Raw genomic sequence first — 27,095 nt, forward strand, 5'->3', positions numbered from 1 at the left:
AATCTATTCTATATAAACGTATAAAATGCAAATAAATGCACCTATCCGTTACAGTATACAGTCAGTTTATTTACTGCTGTATTTCTGAACTACAAGAACCACAAATCAACGGGTGACGTAAACTGACAAACTTTTACGACACTTAACAAACCCATTAACGGCGGTGTCATGGCGGCGTACGGAGTTAGTTTTGAGAGTTCAAGCAGCATTAACGAACGGAAGGAAAACAAACGGCAGGCACGACAAGAGGTGCTAGAAAAGGTACGAAACATCAGCTTCGGATACGGCAACTCTCTACGTGAAACTGGGCTTGTTTCACCGGCGTCAGTTAAAGCTTAAATCATGCGCGTTTGGTTCGTATGAAAGCTAACAAGCTAAATAAGCTAACACCTGCCGTCAATTTAATGCGCATGGGTTTAGCGGCAGAACAATGTTTTTCTGATTAATTGTCTATGCCAGTGATGTAGACTAATTTATTTTTGTCCCTATCTCTCTCTCTGGGAAGGCTAACGGTACATGTGTGTCTTGACATTAACCTGCTAATGCCAGTGTCTGGACTGCAGACAGGACAAACACTGAGCGAGGCAGATAGCAGACCTGCAGCTGTTTTACAGATGTTTTATGCCATGGTCGCAGCTTTTCATCGATTTAAAGATTAGGGCAGCCTCGGCTTTGTAATCACGTATGTACACAGTTTTTTTTTTTTCGAGTTGTGCGTTATCTGTCTGGTGTGCAGCTTTGTTTGCGCCGTTGCCAGACACAGAGCAGACGGATGATGCTTCCTGTAGGTGAGCATTATAGCTTGTAAACACACTATCTGCTTAGCTCACATGTGCTTGGACAAGCCAAAGCAAAGAGTGTAGCTGGGTCTGATTTAGCCTGCTCAATCTGAAGTGGAATGAACCAACTGTGAGTTAAAGGTGCTCTATGATGGATAGCATTTTTGTGTATTGTGATTGTGATAAACTTGGAAATGTAAAGTTAAAGCTGCTCAGATATGAAGACATTTGCTTCTTTCTTTTGTTGGGCTTCAGCTGGTGTTTACATCAGATCTCTTTTTTCTCCCCTGCTCCCTATGCTCACATAAATTGCATTTTCATACAGTCATATTCCCAATAATACTGTTCTCATTTAATTTTGTAGTTTCTGTTTTTAGTCAATGGACCTAGTATGAAATTGTGACACAGCTCATTAAGCTTCATTGGGAATTGGTTGTAGTAAAATGTAGTTTTTGAGAGCACAGAGAGCAGTAGAGATACAAAGAAATGTTACAGACTAGGTTTTGGTTGCACTGAAGCACACAAGTAACAGGAAAACACAGTAGCCCACACAGTCTTAAAATTACCATCATCTCTAAATATCCCTCAGCATTACAGTTTCTGTAGAACTCTGACCTGTAGACATGCAGTTATAGCTAGTAGTAATGTTAGCCACATTCGCCACACGGTGGGCTAACACTAAGGGTTTTCCATTTGCTGTGGAGACACTGCCTTTAATATTAAAAGTAATCCACTGGGTCTTCAGCTCCTCAGATAATTGTGTTCACTTTTGCAGCCAGCAGCAGAACATGTGTTGCACTTTGATCCTGGCTGAGACGTTTTAGAGTTAGTAACAGCTGCTCTAGAAAGTAAATAAACCTGGTTTACTGTGAGACAACTGCTCATTCTGAATGGCTAAGTTTGAGCCAGATGACTTTTGGTTAGTTAGGTGTGAGATAACACCTGGATCAAATTTTGAGTGGCTTGCAAAGCTGGGAGACCCCCTGATGTTGGGGGGACATGAGGAATGTCAAAGTAAATTCCTTTATATGTTGTCAGTTTTTACTTTTTACCTCCAAATTTATAACAAAAACAAAACTCAAAACAACACAAAATAATTTATATCGTCTTTTGACAATATGGGATCATTAGTAACAATGTCTGTGCTGTGAATTTGGGCATATTTCCAATTCAAGTGATCACTCAAAGAAAAAATTACAAGCGATACAAAGTCGTGGCCTTATACATAAATTCACATCTGTGACAGCTGCTATTCAGTCAGCTGTTTTGCTCTATGCTGTCAATCACAAACACAGAGATCGTCTTCCTAAAGGGGTAGACAGCAGCAGCTCAGGTGCATTTAGAATTACAGACACACACATAGAAAAGACTCAGAATCAAGGCTTATATAGTCATGGTGCAATAGACCATCTTTGTAGTATTTTTAGTTTAAAAGTAAAGAGACATTCTGGGGACATGTGAGAGTTTCATTTCAATTTGCTGAAAAGAAGCACAATGTGGGACCTTTTAAGAAATCAGCAATTTCAACTCATCAGTGTCAAGCATTTAAATGTAAAACTGAAAAGCCATCATGGTCAAATATTTGAAAATCATAACTCTTGTACTTCAATCTGAAGTATCATCTATTTGTTTTTGCTTTCCTTAAGAGAACAATGTCTCAGTTTATATACAGGTTTATACACAGTAGGGCAAAATTTTCTATCACTACAGTGGCATTTTATAGATCACTGAATAAAAGTGACAGAAAATGCGAATGCTGGTATACTCTTACTTTGAAGTGTTTTATTGGTTTTCTTATTGAATCATTTTTCTGAATTCCATTCTGTTATTCAGGCCAAGCAGCAATATGAGAGAGAAGAGAGGAGGAAGGAGTTGAAGAGGCAGCGAGGGGAGGACACTTGGATGCTCCCAGAGATCAACCAGAGGCTGCAGCAGATGCACGAAGTAAGATATACTTTACGCACACACTTTATTGCTAAAAGTTATACACATGATTTAAATTGGTTCAGAGTGCATTTAGACAGTGACGTGAGTCACTGCTTAATCATTCTAGTGCTATTGATGGATAGACTGACATCATGCCAAGTCACATGTGCGATCTTTCAAATCAGTGGTGACTACAGGAGTTTAATAGTTCTACACTGATCGTGCCAGTGTAATTTAAAATCCTGCAATTATCAAGAGAAGAAACAGAAAGATTTTAATGATAATGGTGGCGATGTCGAGAACCATGACATCTTTTGATGTAGTGACTCATGCTTTTCAGAAACCCATCCCTATTTGTTTTTTTCCTGTAGAGGCATATGAACCACAAAAATTGAAAACAAGTGGTTATTTCAGCAAACCTTGTGTGATTAACAAATGATATACTGCATAGCAACAACAAACACTAATTGATAGAAAATGAAAACAATTAAATGTATTCAAATTTAATCTCCCGCAGGAGGGCTCTGTAAAGAACAAAAAGAAGAAAGAGAAGAAATCCAAAAAGAAGAAGGAGAAAAAGAAGAAGGCCAAGAAGGAGAAGAAGACAGCAGAAGCAGGAGATGGCTCCAGCGACAGTTCAGAGGTTGATTATTTAGTCATTTTTCTCTGTATGATTCCTTTAAGATAGGTTCCAGGATAGCACATGAAGAATGTGAATAAATGCTGCTACACTGTCTTACAGCTGAGTAGAAGTCAACAAATTTAAATATGACTCAAATTCTCCAAGAGGGCTGCACAGTGGCGTAGTGGTTAGCACTTTCGCTTTGCAGCAAGAAGGTCCCTGGTTCGCGTCCCGGCTTTCCCGGGATCTTTCTGCATGGAGTTTGCATGTTCTCCCTGTGCATGCGTGGGTTTTCTCCGGGTACTCCGGCTTCCTCCCACAGTCCAAAAATATGCTGAGGTTAATTGATTACTCTAAATTGCCCGTAGGTGTGAATGTGTGAGTGCTTGTTTGTATATATATATGTAGCCCTGCGACAGACTGGCGACCTGTCTAGGGTGTCCCCTGCCTTCGCCCGAGTCAGCTGGGATAGGCTCCAGCACCCCCCCGCGACCCTAGTGAGGATTAAGCGGTGTATAGATAATGGATGGATGGATTCTCCAAGACTAAATGGAGATTTAGGATGAAGTGAAAGTTATTCTTTGTATCTAAACACAATATCTCAGTGAGCTGTAAAACTAAGGTCGGCTTACTCAGTGGGCTTTTTAAGGCTTACTGTGCAGTCGCCCTGTGCTTTCCAAAGTAGATCATCTAATGACAGTGTCTCTTGTTTGTACAATCAATGCAGTGTTTCACATATTTGTTTGGACTTGTTTTGCTTGTACACATACACATTCATATAGAGCATGTGGGGGCAGAACTGAAACAGACAGCTGGTCATGTTTCTCTGTCAAACATGGTTTACAAGTATAAGGTAGTAGTTGGAATAAGTAAACATGTAGTGCTTTACAAAACTCTTTTACTGGAATCAAACATTAATATAAGAAAGAAACCTGCTGGATTTAAATGAGTAGTTGGCTGTTTGGTCATCAATCAGTGCTTTTGGAAAGCTCTACGATATATAAGTACTTTAAAGTGGACTTGAAAGAACTGTAGCTTAGTAGCGCCTCCCTTTTGTTTTGATGTGATAATCTCTCAGTATGTTTAATTTATCCATCATCATTTTCTGTCTCTTTCACTTTTCCCTTCTCTCACTGTCTCTCTGTGTCAGGACTCAGGGGAGGAGTGGGTTGAGGCTCAGCAGCAGACACAGACTACTAAAGCCTGGCAGGTTTCTAATGAATCCAAGCCTTCGGAGAGCGACATCAGCCCAGCCCAAAATGTCCAGGTAACTTCCTTGCGTCGTCCTTTAGGTACTATATAATTATGTGAATAGTATTTGGTGTCACTTATGGGCTTGTATTTGAAACAGGCTCTTATTTTTAAAATTTTTATCACAACAAATCATCTGTGGATGCAAAAAAATGTCAGGTTTGCTTCAATGTTTTTAAAAATTCTCTCAAGTGAAGACGGTAGTAAAGCACTGTTTGCATGTATGAATAAGCTTTCCATATATACGCTTATGCTGTTTGCTTAATTTATTTTTGAACCATACTCCATATCCATGTGTCCATTTTTGAGAAGTTGCAACTGTGTCTCTGTTCCATAGAGAGACGAATGGATGACTTTTGACTTTCTGGCAATGAAAACCACATCCACAACTGAGAGAAGGGCTGAGAAAGAACGACTGAAAGAGGAAGAGCGAGCCAAGGCTCAGGCCATTGAACAGGTGTGTGTTTGTGTGTGTGTTGTTCTACGGTGAGGTTAGGGAGGGCAACCACAAAATGGTCCATATGTCTGTGTAAGAGGGAGATAAAGTGCAATCGTGTTTGTGTGCACATGTTTTCTGCACTATATAAAAACACTGTGTTAGTCAGACTCCTTATTTCACCAACTGTGTGGTTACCAAGGTAACAGAGGGTGTCCCCTCTCGGACAGCAGTGCACTGTGGTGTGTTCATATTGTTATCTGCAGGGGGTGTTGTATGGATTTTTTAGCAGCTGTGCCACTGCTGTGTTATTAACAGAAATGGTTTTAGTGTGTATGTGTGTTTGTGGGTCTCTCAGGCTGGTTTGCACAAACTGGAGCTGAACCCGTACTGGAAAGATGGAGGAACTGGTCTGCCCCCAGAGGAGACGGCTGGTACTGCAGTCAACAAAGGTAACATCAGTATCAGTAAATTCTCTATTGCTAGATAGACAACATAACTAGTTGCAGTTATTCAAAAGATACTGTGGCCATTTTTCTCTAATGTGCAGCTCAGATGGTCCTTCTGCACCTACTATGTTTACTTACTGCACTTTACTCTCTTCCATCAACCTCATTTTCCTCTCTTTGACCTTGCTGATCTCGTTTCTCTCCTCATATTACTATTCCAACCCTTCGCTGAAATTAGAGTTTGAATGGTTATAAAGAAAGGCACTTAAAATGTGTGTCTTTATTAAATATTAAAAAATGGGGCCATTTAGTTGCTTTTGTGGAGCTTTAGTGGGAACTTGGGAAACAGCAGTAGACAAAGCAGTCTTGTATTCTGTAATGACTGTATAATAGAAGTATCTACGGAGAATATTGTTAGTGTTCTTCTTTGATCTTCTGTAGATAAATATACAATACAGGTATGTGAAATTCTGTTACATTAGCTTTGACGTTTCAAATTTCCCACCTCTGTCACCCTCTTTTTTTCTACCTGCTTGCCTCTCTTTTCTCCTGTCTTTGTTACTGTTTTTTAATAGATTTGGAATAGTAGTCTGTCTGTGGAAAATTCCTGGTATGACCAACAGTGACTTCTCATCCCTACAGTCATGTTTCTACCCAGAACAATTTGCTTTTTAAATAGATTTCTGTGATTCTGCTCAAAATATGATTTGTCTGTCACAGGCAAAATGCAATACAAGTCCTCAGTCCTTTCCATGGGGACATGAACTAGGAAATTAGTTAAAGACTTGTTGATGTCTGAAAAGTGTAAGAAAAAAGAGAATTTATTTTTCAGAAATCGGTCTTCACTACAATTATGGATGCAGAAAACGTGGGCATATGACAGAAGAGAGAGAGCAAGGTGGAGCTTCTAATTTAAGGATTTAGGTAGGGAAAGTGTGTGCGTGAGAGAGAGTGTGTAAGCTGTGTTAAGCTGAAAAGCAGATGCAGGTATGTGTGCATGTGCCTCTTATCTCCACACAGTAAATACAGTTCCTTCTGGAGTTGGCATGGCCTCTCTGTTGTAAGCTTTATTTTAACAGCAAGGCAAAATATGCTGAGGCAAACATCACACATACACACACTCCTTTCCCCTTCAAACTGCGTGCCAGATGGGAATGTTGCTCACCTCATCTTGTGTGATAATTATGGGGTTACAGGAGGTGCATGCTGGTGTGTATGTGTTTGTACATTTTAAACCCCGGACACACTTGGTCTTGTTCCAAAAGAATTCAAAAAGGTGATATATAGCTTGAAGTGGAGTGACAAGAGTAAAGCCAGCTCTGTTTGATGACAGCAGAATATATTGTATTTTTAACTCGTACAGTGGACTGTCTTTGTAAACCTAATAGAGGAGGCCATGGTGACAAAGATATCAAGAGACTCTTATAATTCCTCGAGCTGTCAAATGAATCAGTCATTACGCTCTTTGCTCATCAACCTGCCAGTTATGCTCACTGGCCTCATTTCTTCACACTTGTCTTGTAAAGTGTTTCCCTTTCATCATCATGGATGGTCACTGCTATTTCTGGCAGGGGATATTTTGTTAGCTTTGTTTAGAATCATATCACAAAGCTTGCCTTAAAACAACTTTTATTTTTTTTTCTCCTTCAGATTTACTCTCAATGTATGATACATACCGCCATGTTCTGAAACACAAAGAAATAAAATGCGCAGTGTTGACCTTGACCGTGGTCAGTCCATGTGTCATGTTTTATCACTCTGGGAAGTTGTATCTAGCTGTTGTTTTTGAATGCACGTGTTCCCCACTGATTTAAAAACCGAGATTTCTCTTATCTGTTCTCAACCTCCTTAATCCTGACCTTGGTTTCTCCTCTTTTCTGCTCTCATTTTTTCTGGACCTGTCTATCCTTTTTCTTATTCACTAGAATGTGATTCAGGTTGTTAAGGATTATTTTTTCTTGGACTTGATGTCTTTTCAGCTTGTCACAAAAAGCAGCTTTTACACATGTACTTTTTCAATTCCTCCACCATCTTAATGAGCAGTTTTTGCTACATGCCAATCTGGTTATGTGACCTACATTTTCAGATGACATCATGTGTCTGTATTAATTAAATCTTTTCTGAAAGAGTATTTCAACCAGCTTTATCTTCCTGGTCTCTTTTAATTTCCTCATATTCCTCTTTTGATTGCATGTTACTCATTATCTCGGTTTTAATCCATATCAAGAGGGATCTTGCTGGTGTATGCAGTAAGCTCACTTGTGAAGGGGCAACTAATTAACCTCACTTACAGTTGTATCAGTTTGAAAACCTCTGGGTGTCTAGTAGGTAAATAACATTATATTGTGAGAGTTTCTTGCAAATGATACTGTAGAAGATATGACTAACTCAGTCAAGGGTCCGAATTAGTCGCATAGCACAAACAAGTATTTTTTTTTCTTTTTTTATGTAAATGCTTTTTGTGTCTGTTCCTGCAGCCCCAGTAGTGAATGATGGTGGTCTGAGCTGGCTGAGAAAGAGCTACCAGAGGATGAAGGAACAGGCAGAGAGGGAGCGACGCAGCCTGAACGATGTGGTGGCCGAGAGATACGGAGTAAGAATTCTCAAACGCTGGCTGCCCTCACACATTCACACTCTCAGTTTAGTGTGGACATACAGTCACACCAAAAGTGCCATCTCAAAAGATAAAAATGTTGCATAGCATTGAGATTTGGACATAAAAACATTGACGTATTGATGAAATGTACTTAGATGACAAAGATTTGCGCACACACACACACACACACACACACACACACACACACACACACTCACTACTGTGGGAGGAATGAGCGTCTAGATACTTCGTTCTATTATTAATCTATCTCTTTGCTGTCTGACATCACACACAGTGCCAAGTGTCCTTTGTTAAGTCACTTTCAGCAGTGTCAGCGTTTGTGCATCCAGTTGACAGCATAGAAACTGTCACTGTCAGAACATTGTGTGTATATGTGTGTCTGTGTGTGTGTGTACTTTCTATTTCTTCTGTCAGAACTCAGCTAGCCACAGCGGTGCAGCTCATTTGTGTTTCTTCCAGTGAAGTGACTGGCTTCCGGGTTAGCAAGGCAGCCAAAAAATAGCTGTCTGTTTGGGCTAACTGAGTGGACACTTCTTAAATTAAAATAAAGGCATTTTTAGAGCAAACTACACTGAGAGCAAAAACCTTAAATATGTCATAGTATCCTGCTGTTAATTATACAATAAATCTACATACAGCCTACAGACCACTGCCATCAGTTAGTAACATCTTTTATAGCCTCTGTAAGGATCTGAACTGCATAATCTGAGAAAGTGTTGAAAGACTTTAATTTGGCTTTTATTTCTCCTTTTACAGTCAATGGAAGAATTTCAGCAGAGACTTGCTGATGCTGAGAAAGCTGTGTTCGGTCAGAGGAGAGGAGAAGGAGACGGTCCAGCAAGAGGAGGGTGGAGGAAAGGAGGGGAAGAGACCAGGGAGAGATGGAGGAGAAAAGGGGGAGATGAAAGGAAGGAAAGAGACTCATCGCCTAGAGACAGAGAGCGATACCATGGTGGAAGAGGTGACGAGAGGGAGAGGGAAAGGCATCGAGGAAGACAGGAAGAAAGAGGGCGAGATGGAGACAGGTATAGTGAGAGGGAGAGAGTTAGAGAGAAAGAAAGAGACAGATACGGGGACAGAGAAAGAGATAGGGAGAGGGATGGAGAAAGAGACAGAGATAGGGGCAGGTATAGGGATGGAGACAGAGAAACAGATGGATCCAGTGCATCATCATCAACTTCTGGGCAAAGTTGGAACCAGCGTGCCCTCTCTCTTGGGTCACTAAAAGGCCGCTTCCTCAAACCCTCAGAAGAGGATGACAGTGGTGAAGGTGGGTTCATGTCACATAATAGCATTTTGATGTTGTCTTTGATGGGCTATTTGTGTGCACTCTTTTTCCTTTAATTTTTGAAACAGAGCAACTACAGAGGCCACATATCTGCTCATCTCAAATCAGAAAACATACCCTAATATGCTGAGACTTGGTAGACTAAAAATGAACAGACTTTATATTTTCTTTCCTGTGCAGCTCCACAGCATTCTTGCCCTCCTCCAGCACGTCCATCCGCAGGATTCCTGAAACCCAGCTCCGATGATGAGGACTCTGGCCCACATGACAGCAAAGTTCCAGCCTGGAAGAAGAGCAGCAGTCCTGGCCCTGAATCTGCCAGCTTCAAAAAGCCACAACAGGATAATAGGAGGGATGCTGAGAAAACTGCAGCTGCTCCCGAAGCTGCTGTGACATCAAGGTTTTAAGCTTTTCATTTTGTTGCCTTGAAAATAAGACTCAGTATGAAAGTAAACTGTGTAAAGGCTACAGAAGTGACTAAATTTGAAAGTTTTGTTAGGGTGGACTTCAAAAATTCTTATTTCTGAATCTGATTGTTTGTTTTTCCTTTTTGGGGGGTGGGATTCAGTACTATATCAAAAATGAACTGATGAGTGAACACTCCTAGTTATATCTATACTTAACCTAATATATTTTGTTACATTTTTGGTGTCTGTTAAAGAGGAAAATAAGAGAGCGATAAATGCAGCAGGAGTTCTTGCAGTACAGGTGATGCAATGACAGCAGCCCATCCCATCCTTGTAGCAAAAATTAGCATAACAGTTTTAGCTTGCGATGCAGCTTGTGTAGATATTCGGTTACAGGTTTGATTTCTAGCCGTGTCCACACACGCAGCACCAGACAGTGGAAGAAAGTATCAATCTGTTTTATGTCTTCTTAATTTATCCACATAAGCACCTTACTAGAGACGTTCTCACAGTAATCCCTGCTATAAAACTTGTCTGTATCCTCGCATATTTACTGGATTTGACAACTCTTGAAGTCCTTATCTGCTTTGAAACATTAGTCTTGATAATCCAGAAACACTCCCTAGATACCTGCACTTTGAGGCTATAACTCATATATTCTCATGTATCATCTGTGCTATTCTCCGTCTTTAAGAGCTGTCTTTCTGTTTCAAGCACTATGTCTAGTTTACAGACACACAAACACTCTCAACTTAGCCTCTTGTGTTTTGTCTACACAGTTTCTCCCTTTATTCCAAATTGTAAATATCCTCTGCAGGGTTAATTGTCTCTGTAACAGTGCAGGGTTTTTTTTTGTGTTTTTAATGTCAACCCTCAGTCAGTGAACCAATGTTTGCTTAGTTATTACAAGGCATCAGTTATCAGCTCTGCTACACAGTGTTTCCAGGTATTCAGAGTGCTGTAATTTAGCTAACATCACAATGCCCCCCTCAAAAAAAAATCCCTTTTCCTTGTTCTTTCTTGTAATTGCATTTCTCTCTCTTATTTTACCAATGTGGTTGTGTATCTGCAACATGGATAAATACTCATTTGAAGGTACAGAATACTGCAACAATCACAAACTTACATTTTTCAGATGCATTGTATTAATTTGGTTTCTTTAAAGTCACTAATAGTTTTACATGTTCTAATAGTTTCATGGCAGTCCAACATACTGCTCTGTTATAGGCCAGATGTCAGAGTATCTCTGCTTTGTAAAGCCTTCATAGTTGTTCTGTGCTTTGCCTCATTAGGCTAAGTTGTTTGGGTAAACTGGCAACCAGAATCCCTGCAGCATGAAAAGAGTCCACAGTGTGGCAACAGAATGAAAGGATGCTATAAGAAGTGTAATCGCCTAGAACGATGCTTCTCAGCTGCAGTTCCGATCCTCCCAGGCAAGGCTGTAATGATCTCTGGGGGACACCAAGACTCACATGAATCACAACAGATAAACACTGTGCAGGAGCTCAGTAGCAAACAACTAAATGGTTAAATTAAAAACTTCACAAATTAGTTTCTCAGGGGATTTAAGGCTGTTATTAGCATGGATTAATTGAATCCGGTTGTTTTGAGCGTGAGTTATGGGAGAAGACAGAAGCACTGAACGAGGTGTTTTTGTGTCTGTGGTGTGATTCCGCTTATAGATACCTTTAATTTTACAGGTTTTCCTTTTTAAATTTTGAATTAAATTGGAAATATTTGGTTGTTTTCTGTCTTTAAAATTTCTTTTCTACTTTTTGGTTTTGGCGTGGCCTTCAACTCTCCTTTTCGTGTTTGTCCAGGGCTGAGAGTGAAAGTGAGGAAGAGGAGGAGGAAGAAGAAATTCCACTACTATCAGAAGAAGAGATGAACAAACTGGGATCCAAGCTGATCAAGGCAGAGATGATGGGCAACACGGTAAGTTCTTTGTTACAATGAGTCACTATGTCTGCAAATGGAAATTGCCATACAGGAATTAATATTTACTAATTAATTAATATTAATTTACAGGATCCTCATTATAAGATGACACCTTATACTGCAGTACTCAAGTCATGTCCTAGTCTTTAGAAGGGATCAGAAGGATTCTCTCTCACTCGTTGGGAACCACTACTTTGCAATTTCCACCATGGCAACAAAATACATCTTATGAGCCCTCAGAATCGTCTGCAGGTTAAATAAATTAATACTTTTGGGACTGACTTACTATAAAAGATATTCTAAAATCACAGCCTGGTGTAACGACGTTAAGACTACAACCACCCATAATGCCACATTCTTAAAACATAAGGACTGTTGAGTTATTAAATATAATACAACTACACTTTTTTACATATGAAATGCCAAAAGGATTATTTTCTTGTATTTGGCTGGTATAACATTTTAATATTTAATTTAATATAAAGATAAAACAAAAACATCTAATGTGAAAAACAGTATTTGTAAATGTAAAATTTGTACATGTAAAATAAATACCATTTTTTGTGTCCTAAAGCTGTTCTTATTTACTGGTATATATGTATAGGGAATAAAAGTGTAAAGCTGTAAATGTATTTTAGTCACAATTGTGAAATTCATAGTTTCATTTTTTTCAATAGTGAAGGTACATTGAACTAGATTTAGCTTTTTTTTTTATTTGCAAGCATTTCCTTTTCCTCAACACATTTGCTTTGACTCCTTTCTTTGCGTCTATTTACCAGCCCATTAAGGGATCAATTAATTAATTACATTCACTGATCTGTGCACTCAACGCCTTTTCCATCTGTTTTCATCTGTCAGTGCTAAGAGTGCTATTGGGATCTCTCATACAGAATGTCAGAACTGCCTTTTACAACACAAACACTCTTATTGCCTCAGAGCTATAATGCTAAGTGTTAGCAACCTGGCTTTCAGCATCTCCCTACATGACAAAACAATCAGAAAGATATTCCCAAACCTCTGTACGTGCTTGAGTATGCCTGTGTGTCTTAAGTGCATTTAACGGTCATGCACTTGGCTTTTACGCCCTGTACATTAAAGTATCAATATCTGCCAAGGCAGTGTGGCTTAAGCGGTTCAGTGAGTGCATTTGTGATTGAGATGTTTCTGCTGTGTTTCTGTGTCAAATGACGCTAATGGACAGAATATTACAAACCTGAGTTAAGAAAATAGTCGGTTATAAAACATTTGTGTACTTCGATCTGTCTTTTTATTAATCTGTCAACATGTACTCCAGTGCTTATGTGATGACCTATCTTTTACGGGCTTTGAAACAAGAGAAGATATGGAGATCCCAAATGTCTTGTTTAAAACCATCTGTTCACAAAAAATCCTTTGCACAGCAACATCGATTTATTATATTATCTTTTAAAATGTCCAAGCTTAAGCATGTTTGTGCTTCACGACTGTGTATTTGTGCATGTGTGTCTCAGGCGATGGTTGAGAAGCTGAAATCCCAGCTGGAGGCAGCTCATAAAGCAAAGGAGAACTACGCTGCCAGAAAGAAGCAACAAGACACGGCTAAATCAAACCAGGTCTGTAGATGCTAACTGTAACATTGCGGAGTCATTGTTTAACTGTTGATTAACACATCTCAGTAAATTTCAAACATTTCAGTATTCAACCACGCCACAACATATAGTCGAAAACCAACTCTGACATTCAAATTTTTGCTGAAATATAAACTGAAGTTGAGCATTAAAAGCTCTGTAAATGTACAATTTGGTGGGGGGATTTTTTGTTAGCCTACTTTTGTTTTAAAATATTTTTTCAGTAGGTGAGTGATAAAGGGCAGGGCATAGTTTCCCCTCAAGCAAGGAAATGGTAATTAGATGTTTTCAAAAAACAGAAGAAGAAGGAGGACTTATTGAAAATCATTTTTCTATACTTTGTTTCTCCCTTTTTCCTTCTTGCCTCTATTTCTATAGGTTTCTATACTATCTAAAATGTGTCCTGTTTCCTGACAGCTGTTTTCCCGTGCTGATAGCTACACAGTGCTGCTTCCTCAGATTTATTGCACAGAGTATATCTAGTACACTGATACTCTCCACTAAAACACACTGCACATTCTCACATCTACAGTCTGACGGATTTCCAGAAACAAGTATATGCCTAAACTCTGAAAGGAAGCATATGTAAACACATGTACACACAGTGATAGATACATACAGAGTCCATGACACACACACAAACACACACCTACCTTTGTCAGATTTATCTTCTGGCTTCTTCTTCTTTCTCTCCCATAGTCTACATGCTAGTCCGAACACTCAAGGCTATATCGTTTCTAAATTTCACACACACATACACATAGACGTACACCAACAAACAGCAGGTTACTGCAGCATCCATCTCTCTTGCCATGGAAGCAAGTAAAGTGTGTCACACAAACACACACACTTGTCTTCAGATGTAACTAAACTCTCCGCTGTTACATCTGACTGCTGTTAAAAGGAATTTGTTTGTTTAAAGTCTTTTTGCTGCTCAGTTCTCATGTCTCGCTGTCTGTATGGAAACCGCTCCCGTTCAGCACTTGAGCAGACTCCTAATGAGAAACAAATGTCTTTTAGTGTGCTGACGACACTCTCCTACTAGGGGTCAGGTAGAGTGTGCCCTCAAGTTAAAGTGTGTGTGTTTGCATTAAGAGAGCGGTAGGAGTAAGAGAACGTGTGTGCTATCATGTCTGGCTCACAATTCACCAATGGCTGCCCCCTGACATCTCAGCCCTGCTTCATCTGCTCTTACTGGGTTTACTAATACCTTTTCACGCACGCACGCACGCACGCACGCACGCACGCACGCACGCACGCACGCACGCACGCACGCACGCACGCACGCACGCACGCACGCACGCACGCACGCACGCACGCACGCACGCACAGATGAATAGCGGCGTACTTCCGACTTGAGTCGACTGCAGAGAACTTTATAAACACATGGAAAGCAGTCTGTGATTATTTAGGCAACCTGTAAATCATTATTTGCAAGTGAGGCCAGATTTCTCCCCTGAAAGCCTTCCTTGTCCAAATGAGAAGACTAGGATGAAATGCTTAAGTAAGGTTCCAGGGAAAATGTCATAATTCTTAGGTTTTAGTGCACTTATCAACTGAGAGGTACTTGAGCCCTCTGGAGATGGAGTGCTGTTGATTTGCACTCATTTGAGAGCCTTCTCGTTGGTCTTGTTATGGAAGACTTTGGGCTTGTCTTCACTTTTCAGTGTTTTGAGTCTTGCTGCCTGTCTGGCTCATATTTTGTGTTTTTGACTGCATGTGGAGCCTTGAGAGTTCTAACTGTTGACTGGAGAGAAGGAAATATTCTTTTTTATCATTTTTTTTCTGACAGTCCAGTTTCTTTTTTTATGTGACTACCATCCTCTCTGCTATTCTTGCCTTGTTCTTGTTTCTTGTCTGTCTGCCTCCTTGTCAGGTTGAAACTGAGTCTTTTATAGGCTGTGTATTCAGACTGCAGTTATGTGAGGCTATTTTTACTTCTGGATATAATAAATCTGGTTGACATCTCTCATCAAAGTGACGCAAAGTCTAAATGAACATTGCATAAAATATTGAGACTTGTTTACATTTTCAGCAAAAATCAAGCATAGATCATCATCAGTGCTTAATTACAAGAAAACTATTAGATTTTTGAACAGCACGGACCTGTGTGGACTGGTAAATTTGAAGTGAAGGAGCAGGTTTTATCAGCAATTATTTGACCTTGAGGCAGGTGTTGTGTTTTTTTCTTCATTTCTTCATTTTACTAAGATTAAACGCACCACTCTTCTGTTGTATTTTTTAATGTGCTGTCTACTATTTTTCAAACACATCCGTCTTCACAGTGGAACAGCTTTAAAAGTGTTTTTTACTTTAAAAAAAATACATCAATTGCAGTTGATGTTAGAATTTAATTCAGTAACGATTGCAGTTTCTTTCGAGTCAGGTTAATTAGTGTCTTGTTTTAAGGTGGAGCCCTAATTAGTAGAGTAAAATACAAAAAAAATAAAAATCTGATGTCTGACAACAAATAAATGCAGTAATTGCAGAGTGTTTCTTAAGTTCACCCTATTTTTGTTCCTAAAATATACAAGTTAGACTGACAACTTCGTTCAATTGGTACTCTAGTCCAAACTGTAATTACTTTACAGTTACACATATTTTTTTCTTTACACTCTGTGCTTCAGCACATTGTATTTGAAACAAAATGAAATACACTGATGTACTAAATAACAGAGCTTTAACTTGCACAGGTTTACATCAAAGTTGATGGAAGTAAAGTCTGTGCTTAGTTGTGTAGTTATTTGTGTTGTGAATATGATCAGCAAAAGCAGCGGTTCTGGCACTAGCTGAAAATAGTGGGCTGTTTCATCATCATTTGTGTGTGTTTCATGTCGTCAAACTTGTTTTTAGGTGTTAAAGGTGGAGTCTGTGATTCTTAAGAAAGTTTATATAGCTATTTAGACTACTTAGGTAGTTAACGTGTGCCAGATTAATGTCACTCTCGCTTCCACTGTCCCCTTTCTCCTCATAATGAATGTGCACGCTTGAATAGTGTTGTGTGAATCGGTCTAAACCAGAACTTTGTACGAATGCAGGATTATGTTTAGTGCACTGACAGGATGGACAATTAGTGGATTGTGAGGAGAAATTTGCTAAATTTGACTTTATTGGATTATAATTGCATACTCTGCCTTTAAATGCTACAAGTTGAATAAATAAACCTATATGCTTTAGTGCATACCAAAAATGAATTTACCAACAAAATGACTTGGCTGTAATTTGGTTTTGCAGGTCACAAGTCGCTCCAGTGAAGACCAGGAGGTCCTGCTGTTCAGAACGGATCAGTCTGGTCGGGCCTGGCCAGTCAAAGCCCCCTCTGGACCTCATGAGCCTCATGGAGGACGGCGGAAGAAGAAACCGGTAAAGAGAAAGGGATGATGGGTAGTAAGGAAGTAGAAAAACAAAGACAGGACAGCAGGGTGAAAGGTATTTTTTACAAAGTAGTTAAATTACTAAACCTGTGCTGCTGCACATTTTACTGCAAGTGTTTCAGTCTAAGACAGAGGGAAACCTGCTCACTGCTGCTACTGGACATATTGAGAAAATGGGGAACAATTAAGAAGTTTTTGTTCTGCTATTCGTTTCTTGTTATTTGGTGTTTGTCAGAGTATGTAATGAGAGCACAGACTTGACTGCCTCCAAGCTGAAATGTGTGTGAAGTAAACAAAGTTCTCCAGTTTGTTTTCACTTCGTGGTTATAAATTTAGAAAGTTTTCCAGTCTCCTTTGCCCTATGTCTCACCCTCTCACCCACTCATCTGTAACCATTCTGTCTTCTGTTCATTTTGGCTGAGAAAGAGTTCATCTTTCTAGATTGTAAGTACATTTTCCCGCTTCATTTTTCTCTCTCTACTTTCTTTTTTGTCTCACTTTGTCATCCTTGTGTTCCAGTACAGGATTTCCAGTGTGATCAGAATGGATTTTAATGCTGTCTTTGTTTCTCTACACAGTGTACCCAGTTTCTAGTCAATGTTTATGTTCACCACCTTGTTTCCTTTTTCTCATTCTTCTCTTTTTCCCTGTCCTCTCAGATTGAGACCCATGCTGACGGGCAGCGCATCCGCTACTTCCAGGATGATGACAGTGTTGGTCTGCAGGAGATGGTCAGAAGGGAGAAGATGAGCTCTGCACAGGATCAGAATGCCCTTTATTCTCGTATGGCCTCCAAGGTAAGAAGGCGTTCTGCAACCTTGTAGTCACCAGACAATGCAGGACACAAGTTTTGGAATTATTACCTGCTGAGATAGCATAACTGGTATTGTTTTCACCTCAGAAGTCTGTCTGTCATCTTTGAAATTGTGGTCCTGTAGACACCTACTGCAGCAGCACAGGCAGTTTTGAGTACTTTGACAGGTGTTTTTATGTCTGTCTGTCTGTCTGGACGTCCGTGCACAGACATCGCGTTCTCTCACAACTCAGAACAACACAACTGTGTATGATGCAGTCATGAAACTTTTCAGGTGTGTAGAGGTCAAAATGAAACCAAGTTCAATAACATCAAGGTGTGGGCATTAACATGTTAATAGACACAATGTTTGCATTCTTTTGATTGTTTCATATTATTTTAAGCCCCGTTTATCTTTTGTTGCAGCTGCGATGCACTGTGTAATACCTTAATGGGAGGTTTAAGGGTTTTTGTAGTCCTCAAGTGATGAATTCTGAGTACTCATGTGACAAAAGTAGTAATTGGTTGGAACACCGGCATTTTTATGGTTGTTGGAGTTGTGGTTTCTGTGATTCCATTACAAAATGATCTCAAGATGGTCTGAAGTCTTTTTATGTAGCCTATTTAATGATCTGTTAATTCATGCATTTTTAAATAAGTATTACTTAAATGAAGTGGGAAAGGCAATGAATGGAAATAGGTCTACATCTTGTGGTGTAACTTGAATTTAGTAGAAGAAAACTTTTGACAGAATTTGTCAGAATAAGTGAAGACGTTTCATTTGCTGCATCCACAGTTATACTGATAATAGCCTGACCTGAAAGGCAAAGAGGGTCAGGACAAAAAATTGAAGTTGGGCACGACAGTTGATCATTTATATCCTGGGCAGTAATGCATCCATCTATCAGGTGGATGATGGCAGACGTAGAAATGTGGTACACTTCTGATGTGGTGTTATATGGATGTGTGTTGATGTGAAGTGTGATGCGTGTTCCAATAGATCAAGGGGCAAGGATAGACATTTAGGATTTGTTCTGACACATTAGCATTTGGTTCTTTTTTATTATCCATTTCTCTCCACTACTACTCGTCTTGCATTATATCTCTCTCTGTGTGACTCTGTCCCTCGTCTTCTTCGTGCTTGAAATAGACGTACAGCAACAGATGGGTACTGGCAAGTTGTGCTGCGTGTGTCAGTCTATCAGCAGTTTCACAGACTGCACTTTTCCACGAGCCAAGGCACATTTTCTTTATTTCTGATTTTCGACTTGTTTAGTTCTTCTCTCTATGTAGGTTGCAGTGTGACAACAAACAGTAGGAAAATTCCTATTGATGTGTGTGTGAGATGGACAAAAAGAAGCATTAATAAACAAAGGGATGAAGGAGTTGCCATGGCGATAAAAAAGGCATGCTTCAACTCCGTCCATGTTTTTCCTCTCTCTGACTTTCTCTGCCCTCAGTTGTTCACTTTCCCTCACTCACATTTAGCACAATCTTTCTCTCTCTCTCTCATATATTCGCTACACATGCGTGTGTATAAAAATACACACACACACACGTTCGGCACCTACAAAGAGTGACACTAAAAATACATCTACAGTTACCATGGCAGGGCTTCTATAAATACCACTACTAATCACAGCTATAGATTGATGGTCTTAGCCAGAGAGAAAACTGGATTTTATCTCCACATCACACTACACTTCCCTCTTTGGCCCTCCCTCCCTCCCGCCCTCCCTCTTTTGCTCCTTCTATAATTATCTACCTAATCCTTTTATCTGTTTGTCCATGTTTTTCTCGGTTTTGTTAATCTTCCTTCTTGAACTCTTCTTCCATTCTCCTCTCTTTTTCCTCCAACTCGGATTTTACTGTGTCACTGTTAAGGTCTTACAATGCCAGTTAGTGATTTTGATAATTATGAGGTGTGTATATTTCAAAACAAAAATATCTGTCCATCGAGCTTTCAAAATTGCAAAGAGGTTGGTTTGTAAATTTGGGTTTTTGTAATGCAGATGGCAGTGCTGAAAAATGGTGATGTCAGGCGGTCCATCTGTCCGTGTGTCTGTTCGACCAACTGTTTGGACCAGAGCATAATAACTCTACAACTACTGACCAGCTGCTGACCAGAGTGCCATAAAATTTTGCCAGAATTTTCACTGGAGATAAAAAAAAACTTTTAAGGAGCAGATTCATCGGGTACTATATATATATTTTATAATTGTAATAGTCCCATATTGTGGCTCATTTCAGCAAATTAATGAAAGTCTCACATGTCCCCAGAATGTGTCTTTTAATTTTTCAGTTCAAAACCCTGCATAGATGAATAATCTTACCATGGCTGACTTGAGCCCTGTTCAAAACAGGCCATTTTAGTGTAGCTTTAAATGCATTTGATCTGTTGAAAACACGGTAACTCAATAAGTCCTTGTTTATTGGTTTCAAATCTGTCTTGATGTTTCCGCCGACTTGTCCCTCAGTGTTAGAGTTTCCACTGAGCTCTGATCTGTGGGCATATGACCAAAACTGATGACAACATTATTGACGATAGGAAAAACTCTGTTGTTGGGGTGAGTTTGTCATTATAAATTAAAATATTCCTCTGGCTCTTTAGTTCCTTGGGATGCTGAAAGTACATCAAGACTCTTGTGTTCACTTTTGCAGCCAACAGAGGACTTTTGGTGTGTTTTGCTTGTGGCTTTTGACATTGCATTGAGATTCATATCTGTCTGCCTCTGCTCCCGTCTTCTGTTTCTCAGTTTATCCAGTGTTGTATTCTTCATATTTACTTCTCTGTTGATCTGACTTTATTGTGTCATTGTCATTTGATTTGACCAGCTACAATCATCTCATTGTTACTTTTCTTCTATATTTGCAGGTCTGTCATTGCAGCTGCAGTCAGATTGGCTGTAATGGTGTTTCCTCTATGCAATATGGTGGAAGGCTTCATTTGGAATTTGACATTATAAGAGCAAACAAAGCAGAGATTGGAAATCTTAGATTAGTGAAAAAATTTGTATATTATCAGATTTATTTTTTAAGTTGGTGTACTTTTGCCAGTTTGTTGCTCTCAGAAGATACTGTGGGAGCCACAAACATTGGCATTTATTAACAGTGAATGTGTATCCAGTATCAGAAAAATGCAGTTTGGTGTGACTTTTAAATGTCCCTCAGTGAGGAGACACAATATGGAAGTCCCACTTAATATTTTCCTGAGTACTAAAAGAAAATAAAGGCGTGGGATGTTTCTGTGCTATTGTTTTTAGATGTGTTTTCAACCTATTTTTAGTGCATAAAACTGCACACAAAACATATACTGATTTAGTTAAGGTAGCAGTCTAGTATTTTCTGAAAGTTTATTTTGGCATCTGTGTTTTGTAGAACTCATTACAATTCACAAGGTATATTTAAATTGCTTAAAGTGCATCCAGTTATCATCAGCTAAAGGTCCTTTTCATAGTGAAATCAGTAGAAGTGAAGACCAACAGAATGGTTGATATATTGCTACCATATAATGCCCAGCTAGTCTACAAGCATGTGTGAGTACGTGTGACGGGTGTGAGAAAATAAAACTGTCTATCGGCCAAATGCAGTATGTGTGGCTGCACACTTATATGCAGTCCTTTGCACACACTCACTCCTACACACACACACACACACACACACACACACACACACACACACACACACACACACACACACACATTCCCTCCCACACTGTCACTAAACTAATCCAATTTTCACTCTCACTCACACACTCACTCCTACACAGCGAGTCATGGACACACACTTCAGCCATGCTTGCCTCTCGCTCTCTCACATACACACAGATTCCAACCTGTTGCCGGGTCACCATGGTGACAAGACTCAGACGTAGAAACACCAGAGTTGATATTTGGTGTCCTGCCTTATAGTGTTAACACACAGAGGCTAACTTGCATACAGGGCAGTTCAAGCATATCTTGCACACGCACACACACAATATGGTACAACAGTGTTGCAGATGGCAACATGGCGTCAGTACCTCCATGCACCATTTAATTAAACTATTAGTTTTTAGGGCAGTCTGTATCTGTGCAGTAGAGTCTTAAAGTTTTATCATGAATTTGTTTGGTTGTAAAACATTTTTTTAGCCTGAAATGTAAAGTAAAAACTACATTTAGTCTAAAACATGTCCATAATTAGCTTAAATACACCCAAGATGAATTTACTTAAGAACTGAATGTGATGAATTATACTTCAGAATGCTCCCCAATCTTTTTTTTTATATATATAGAGAGAAAATACATGAAGTCTAGACACGAATAATCACCCTCCAGTAACACTGCTCATCACTTCTGTCTTCTTCCCTCTTCTTCCTTGTATGTCTGTCTGTTTTCTCCAACTTCTCCTCTCCATCCCCTCTTTTGTCCCTGTTGTCTCCATCGCCACCACTCCACCCTACTCTCCAGATGATGGGGAAAACGGATGGTGACAACTACACGCTGGATGACATGTTTGTGTCGAGTGCAGCGCAGCGGGAGGGCGAGGGGAGGGAGGAGGAGAGGATGAGGAACAGAGCCATCGGGGAGAGTAGGAGGCTGGCTGCCTCCATGGATAAATGCCAGCACTGTTTCAGCAGCACTGAGCTCCGGAAGCATCTTATAGTGGCAATAGGCAGCAAGGTAAGTGATGGCTGATGCATTGTGGGCTGTTTTCAGACAAAGAAGGACAAGGAGATCTTTGCAGGAATAATTAATCACTTACTTGATTAATAAGTCACTAATCAAGTTATTTATCAAGCTGCAATGCAAATCTTTCAGTGGTTCATATCTCATAAAGGAGGACAGTCTACATTTCTCCTTTTATTAATAATTGTATTAATATCTGTTGGATTTTTTTTCTATCAATTTATTGTTAAATTATTTGATCCATAAAATGCCGGACAGTGTTTTTTTTTATATAGTCTTTTTTATCTGACCAGTAGCTAAAAAAAAAGTCTAAATGTGTTCTGTTTACAATCGCAGATGGAAAAAAAGAAACCAGAGAATATTTATGTATCTAGCTGAAACCAGTGAATTTTGATATTTTTTTTGTTTTTATTTAAGATTATTCAAACTTAGTGATCTTCTGAATCCCTAGTACCTGCAGGTGTCTTTGACAGGTGTGTTATCTTTTTCAAAATTTCTAAAATTACATCATTTATCAGAGCTAGGAACTATATAAACAGAAAGAATTGACAGATTTTCAACCTTCTGACAATGAAGTAATCACGTGTGATGTGGAGTTCAGTTGGAAAACCAGACCAAATCTAATCTTAAAATCATGAGATTTTATCCAAATCACTTCCTTTTAAATTCCTCATTTAAAAAAAATCTGCAAAAATAAATTATCTTTACTAACCAGATACTCTAGATACAAAAAAATGATGCCCTCCTTGGTCTTACTGAGAAGCCATTAGTGTCTCAGTTGTGACCAACAATTAAGAATTTTTAGTTGAACTGGACTGAAGTGCAGGCTGTGTTTCGACAGAGCAATAGGAGACAAGTATGGGAAAAAATTTAATGTAAATAGTTTATTATTATAAATATATGGAGCCACCATCTTTTCTAATAATGGTAATACCTGTGGACACTTGAATCTAGTTTATTTCAAGGTTTGTAAAATATGTCATCAAAGAAATGTTTGTTAATGTTTTATGGCATTATATATGTACACAGAAAACGTTTTTGAGTTCTCTCTACTTCTAGCCATGGTTGTGCTGTTTCCATAAAGGTGAAGGACTTTATATTGCACTAAAATATGAGCCCACAGTGAGTGAATCTATGAAATGAGCCAACAAACACCCAGAAACTGCTTGGGGTTACTTGATATTTAGATTGAATTTTCAATTTGTCAATCAGCAAATAATGATTAATTACTGTAGCTCTAAATTGCCCTTAGGTGTTGTTTTGTACTGTTGGCAATGCATGATATTAAAAAAAATGTATACAGTAATCAGTGCATTTCTGAATGCTGTCTGTAACGTGCATGTGTGTGTGATACTGTCTCCAGGCCTACCTCAGCCTGCCTGCAGGAGTGTCCATGACGGAGGGCCACTGCCTCATCTGTCCTCTCCAGCATCACTGCTCTGCTACGGGATTGGATGAGGATGTCTGGTCAGAAATGCAGGTTAGTCATTTAGTGCCCCAAATTCTGTCAATCCAGGCCAAAGTGACGAAGAGCTTGTATGACTGTTGTTTTTAGCAGCGGTAGATACAATCACAACCAAATGCTATTTTACATTATAATCGAGCTCACTTTTGTGCTGCTTTGCTGTCCTCAGCTGTTCCGACGTACCTTGGTGCGAATGTTCGAGTCCCAGGAGCTGGACTGTGTTTTCATGGAAACACACATGAACCCACGTAGAAGACAACACATGGTCCTCGAGTGTATCCCTCTACCCAGAGAACTGGGCGACATGGCACCAATATACTTTAAGGTCTTTTTGTGATCATTCTGATGATTGTGATTATGTTTAATTTGTCAACTCTTACAATAGGAGTATTGTGAAATGGATTCAGGTGCAATTCATCTAATCCATTAAATAGACTCTCAAGTGTAGTAAAACAGCTGTTTTGTGTGTCCGCAGAAAGCTATCATGGAGTGTGATGAGGAATGGGCCATGAACAAAAAGGTCGTTGACCTTTCCTCGAAAGACGTCCGCCAAGCTGTATGTCTTTTTCTCTTATTTTCTGACCCCAGTCTTGCCTTGTAGCATTCATTCTTTCATCTCTCCTCTTTTCTCCCTTCTGTTCTAATTGCTCATTTTAGTTAATTGTTGTTCATTTTGTATTTTAATTTTATTGCCCTAGGTTCCTCGAGGTCTGCCATACTTTGCTGTAGACTTTGGACTCCAGGGAGGGTTTGCTCATGTTATTGAAAATGAACAGAAGTTCCCTCATTACTTTGGCAAGGTCAGTGAGTATACAAGACTATTATAAAGCATGCATTTTTATGCGTATTTGTTCCCAAATACGTGATAAAATTTAGCTCTGCATGTGTAGTTGACTCTAATCCTGATTTACATATTACTTTAAATTTAAGTCAGGCATATGTTTGCCATATTGGAATGAGTGCCGACACGACATAATGCAACAAAGACTACAGAATCACGTTCATTAATAAAGCAATTGTTCTACTGTAGCAACGATAGCATATTCACAGTTTAGCTTTTGGCAAAAACATCATAATACATTTGTGACGAATTCAGTTCTGCTTTTCCTAACTTGCAGTAAACTATACTCTGTTATGCCAGTGTTGCTTCACATTCAAGTGTTATGTTTTTCTGCCACCAAACCACTGTTCTATTTACATTTGCAGCATGTAAATGCAATTAAACCCTCTTTTCTTTGCAGGAAGTGGTAGGAGGCATGATGGACTTGGAGCCTCGGCGCTGGAGAAAGTTGATTAAAGAAAATTTTGATGATCAGAGGAAAAAAGTCCTACAGTTTGCACAGTGGTGGAAACCGTACGACTGTACAAAGACTGAAGCGTAGCTGAACACACACTAAGAGAAAGGCTGTGCTGAACCGTGAAGAGTAAATACACAAACCATGCTGTGGTTCTCAGTGTAGGAAATGCATTTGGTGAATGAGGTGTAGACACTATTTCACCTTAAAATTTACAATTTGATGTAAAATCCGTATTAGTAGTTAGAATGAGAGCATTTTTACCTTAAGAAAATGAATAAAATGGCTTTGATAGATGCCAGACATGTTTGTGTTTTTTTTTTAAATGCAATATTTCTTTTCAAACAAATGTGTTGTGACTTCACTGATATTTTCTCGCTTTTTACCACATGTACAGTTCAGTGGTGGATAGCGGCGAGGAGATATGAAGTGGAGCTCTTGTCTGTATGTCATACCCTCTATCTTTCAAGCCTCGCTTCCCAATGCTGCCCTTCCCTGCTCTCCAGCCCTGGGATTTAATTTCTTATTCCGTGGCCTCATGATCCTTTGCAGCTGTCACTTAATTCTGAGAGGTTTCAGTGTCACCACAGTCACACGGGTAAGTGTATACACATGCACATGTCACAGCATCGCAACCCTTACACCTAGTCTGACGCACATACACCCCTCTTATGAGCAATCGACAATGTTGCCCCGGCATGCGACCTCATCTTTTTTTTTTTCAGCCAGACTATTGGCTCTTTGATTAGCTCACCACTTCAGAGACTCACCTTACTGCCAGATCTCATCTCAGACACCATTTGATGCATGGGTGCTGCTGGTTAGTGCTGAATTGGTTTGAATCACAAAAGAGGAGGCTTCACTTTTTATTGCAGTTTTTGTATATTTAGTCACAGGGGGGGAAAGGTGTCAGAATCAGGATTTTCTCTCTATTACATGCTCTCTAGTGTGACGGTAAATAGAGACAGCGTTTCTCTTAATGAACCCCTTCTCAGAAACCTTAGGGAGACACACAAATAGATCCAACAGGTAGATTCTATGAGTGCTTAGTATATGTAAGGATATGAAAATCTGCATCTGTGATCATTGCACATTCTAAACCCGTGATAAAAAAATCGCTTGGTGCAATTCAATTACCTTATGTTCGTTTGTAATAGACCTACAATCATCACCCTGCACTCTTTTTCAATCCACAGGAGTGAAATGTTAGCTTTTGTAATCTCTGTCACTTGCTCCTGCTCATATTTTATGTTCTTGCCCCAAAATGTTGTGTGTCGTGTTTAATTTGTACTATGACATCACCTTGGAAAGACCTGTTTTACTGTAAAGATGATCAAGTCATGGTGACCACAATGTCTCTGCAGCCAGCCAGTCAATGCCCTGTGGATTATTTGTCATTTATATGTGCATCGGAGGGACACTCATGTCATAAATCAGCACTAATTCAGTTTGTCAACCAGCCCTATTTCCCATCGCTTGAATATAAAACAAAAATATATCCCACAGTCAATACATGTATTCAAAGGTCAGATCCAAAGGTGATCATTTTCAGGAAATTGAGCTGAATCTCTAATGCAGGTTTTAGTGTAACATCACATCATGCAATTTGCTACTCTTTAACCCTGTTTGTACTTTAGAAAAAGCGTCCCTTGGGACAGTACAGTAGGTTATTTATATTGCATAAGTGACAGAGAGGCACAGGTTCATGGTTAATAGCAGCAGCGTGGCGTGGAGTGATGTATGGTTATGGCCAATTAGATTGGCTGGGGGCAGATTTATGACCAAGTCAGCCGTTTGTCTTTTCCTGTCTACCTCTCTATCACACACACACACACACACACACACACGTCCTTTCTATTGTTGTTTTGCAACCCCCCACACCCTGCTATAGTATCTACTACATTCACTCTTCCCCTTTAAGTTCTCTAATTTCTTCTTTTTCTAATTCTCTCTGCATCAGTATAGGGAGGAGACTTTTATTTGACAGGAAGATGAAACGCTAATATGACAAAATTGAAGCCAACGTGTCTCCTATAGCAATATTTGCCACAGAAACACACATAAGAGAACTGAAAGATCTAAAAGGCACCTGGAGTTGACTCACTGTTGTATGTGTCATGGAGCTGAACATTTCTTATCTTCTTGCATTCCACAGCTACACACTTTTCATCTTTTACCGTC

General features: G+C 39.4%; 1 protein-coding gene across 1 annotated transcript; it reads left to right on the forward strand.

Moving 5' to 3' along the window:
- The first annotated feature begins 118 nt into the window (after positions 1 to 118).
- Positions 119 to 25,211, forward strand: cwf19l2 (CWF19 like cell cycle control factor 2). Its single transcript, XM_023288931.2, has 19 exons — positions 119 to 261; positions 2,613 to 2,723; positions 3,223 to 3,348; positions 4,478 to 4,594; positions 4,916 to 5,035; positions 5,373 to 5,466; positions 7,941 to 8,056; positions 8,837 to 9,350; positions 9,549 to 9,768; positions 11,596 to 11,710; positions 13,204 to 13,305; positions 16,555 to 16,683; positions 17,354 to 17,491; positions 21,936 to 22,148; positions 23,518 to 23,634; positions 23,789 to 23,944; positions 24,095 to 24,175; positions 24,318 to 24,419; positions 24,861 to 25,211. The coding sequence occupies exons 1-19, from the start codon at positions 169 to 171 to the stop codon at positions 24,999 to 25,001; spliced, it is 2,805 nt and encodes a 934-aa protein (XP_023144699.2). The 5' UTR covers positions 119 to 168; the 3' UTR covers positions 25,002 to 25,211.
- Positions 25,212 to 27,095: the final 1,884 nt, after the last annotated feature.

This window comes from Amphiprion ocellaris, chromosome 7 (assembly GCF_022539595.1).
Source record: "Amphiprion ocellaris isolate individual 3 ecotype Okinawa chromosome 7, ASM2253959v1, whole genome shotgun sequence".
Classification (NCBI taxonomy): domain Eukaryota; kingdom Metazoa; phylum Chordata; class Actinopteri; family Pomacentridae; genus Amphiprion; species Amphiprion ocellaris.

Excerpts from the sequence above, each read along its gene's own strand:
- cwf19l2 (XM_023288931.2), top strand. The coding sequence starts at position 169 with ATGGCGGCGTACGGAGTTAGTTTTGAGAGTTCAAGCAGCATTAACGAA. Across the intron at positions 4,595-4,915 it reads GCCCAGCCCAAAATGTCCAG|AGAGACGAATGGATGACTTT; the intron begins GTAACTTCCTTG and ends TCTGTTCCATAG. Across the intron at positions 24,420-24,860 it reads TCCCTCATTACTTTGGCAAG|GAAGTGGTAGGAGGCATGAT; the intron begins GTCAGTGAGTAT and ends TTTTCTTTGCAG.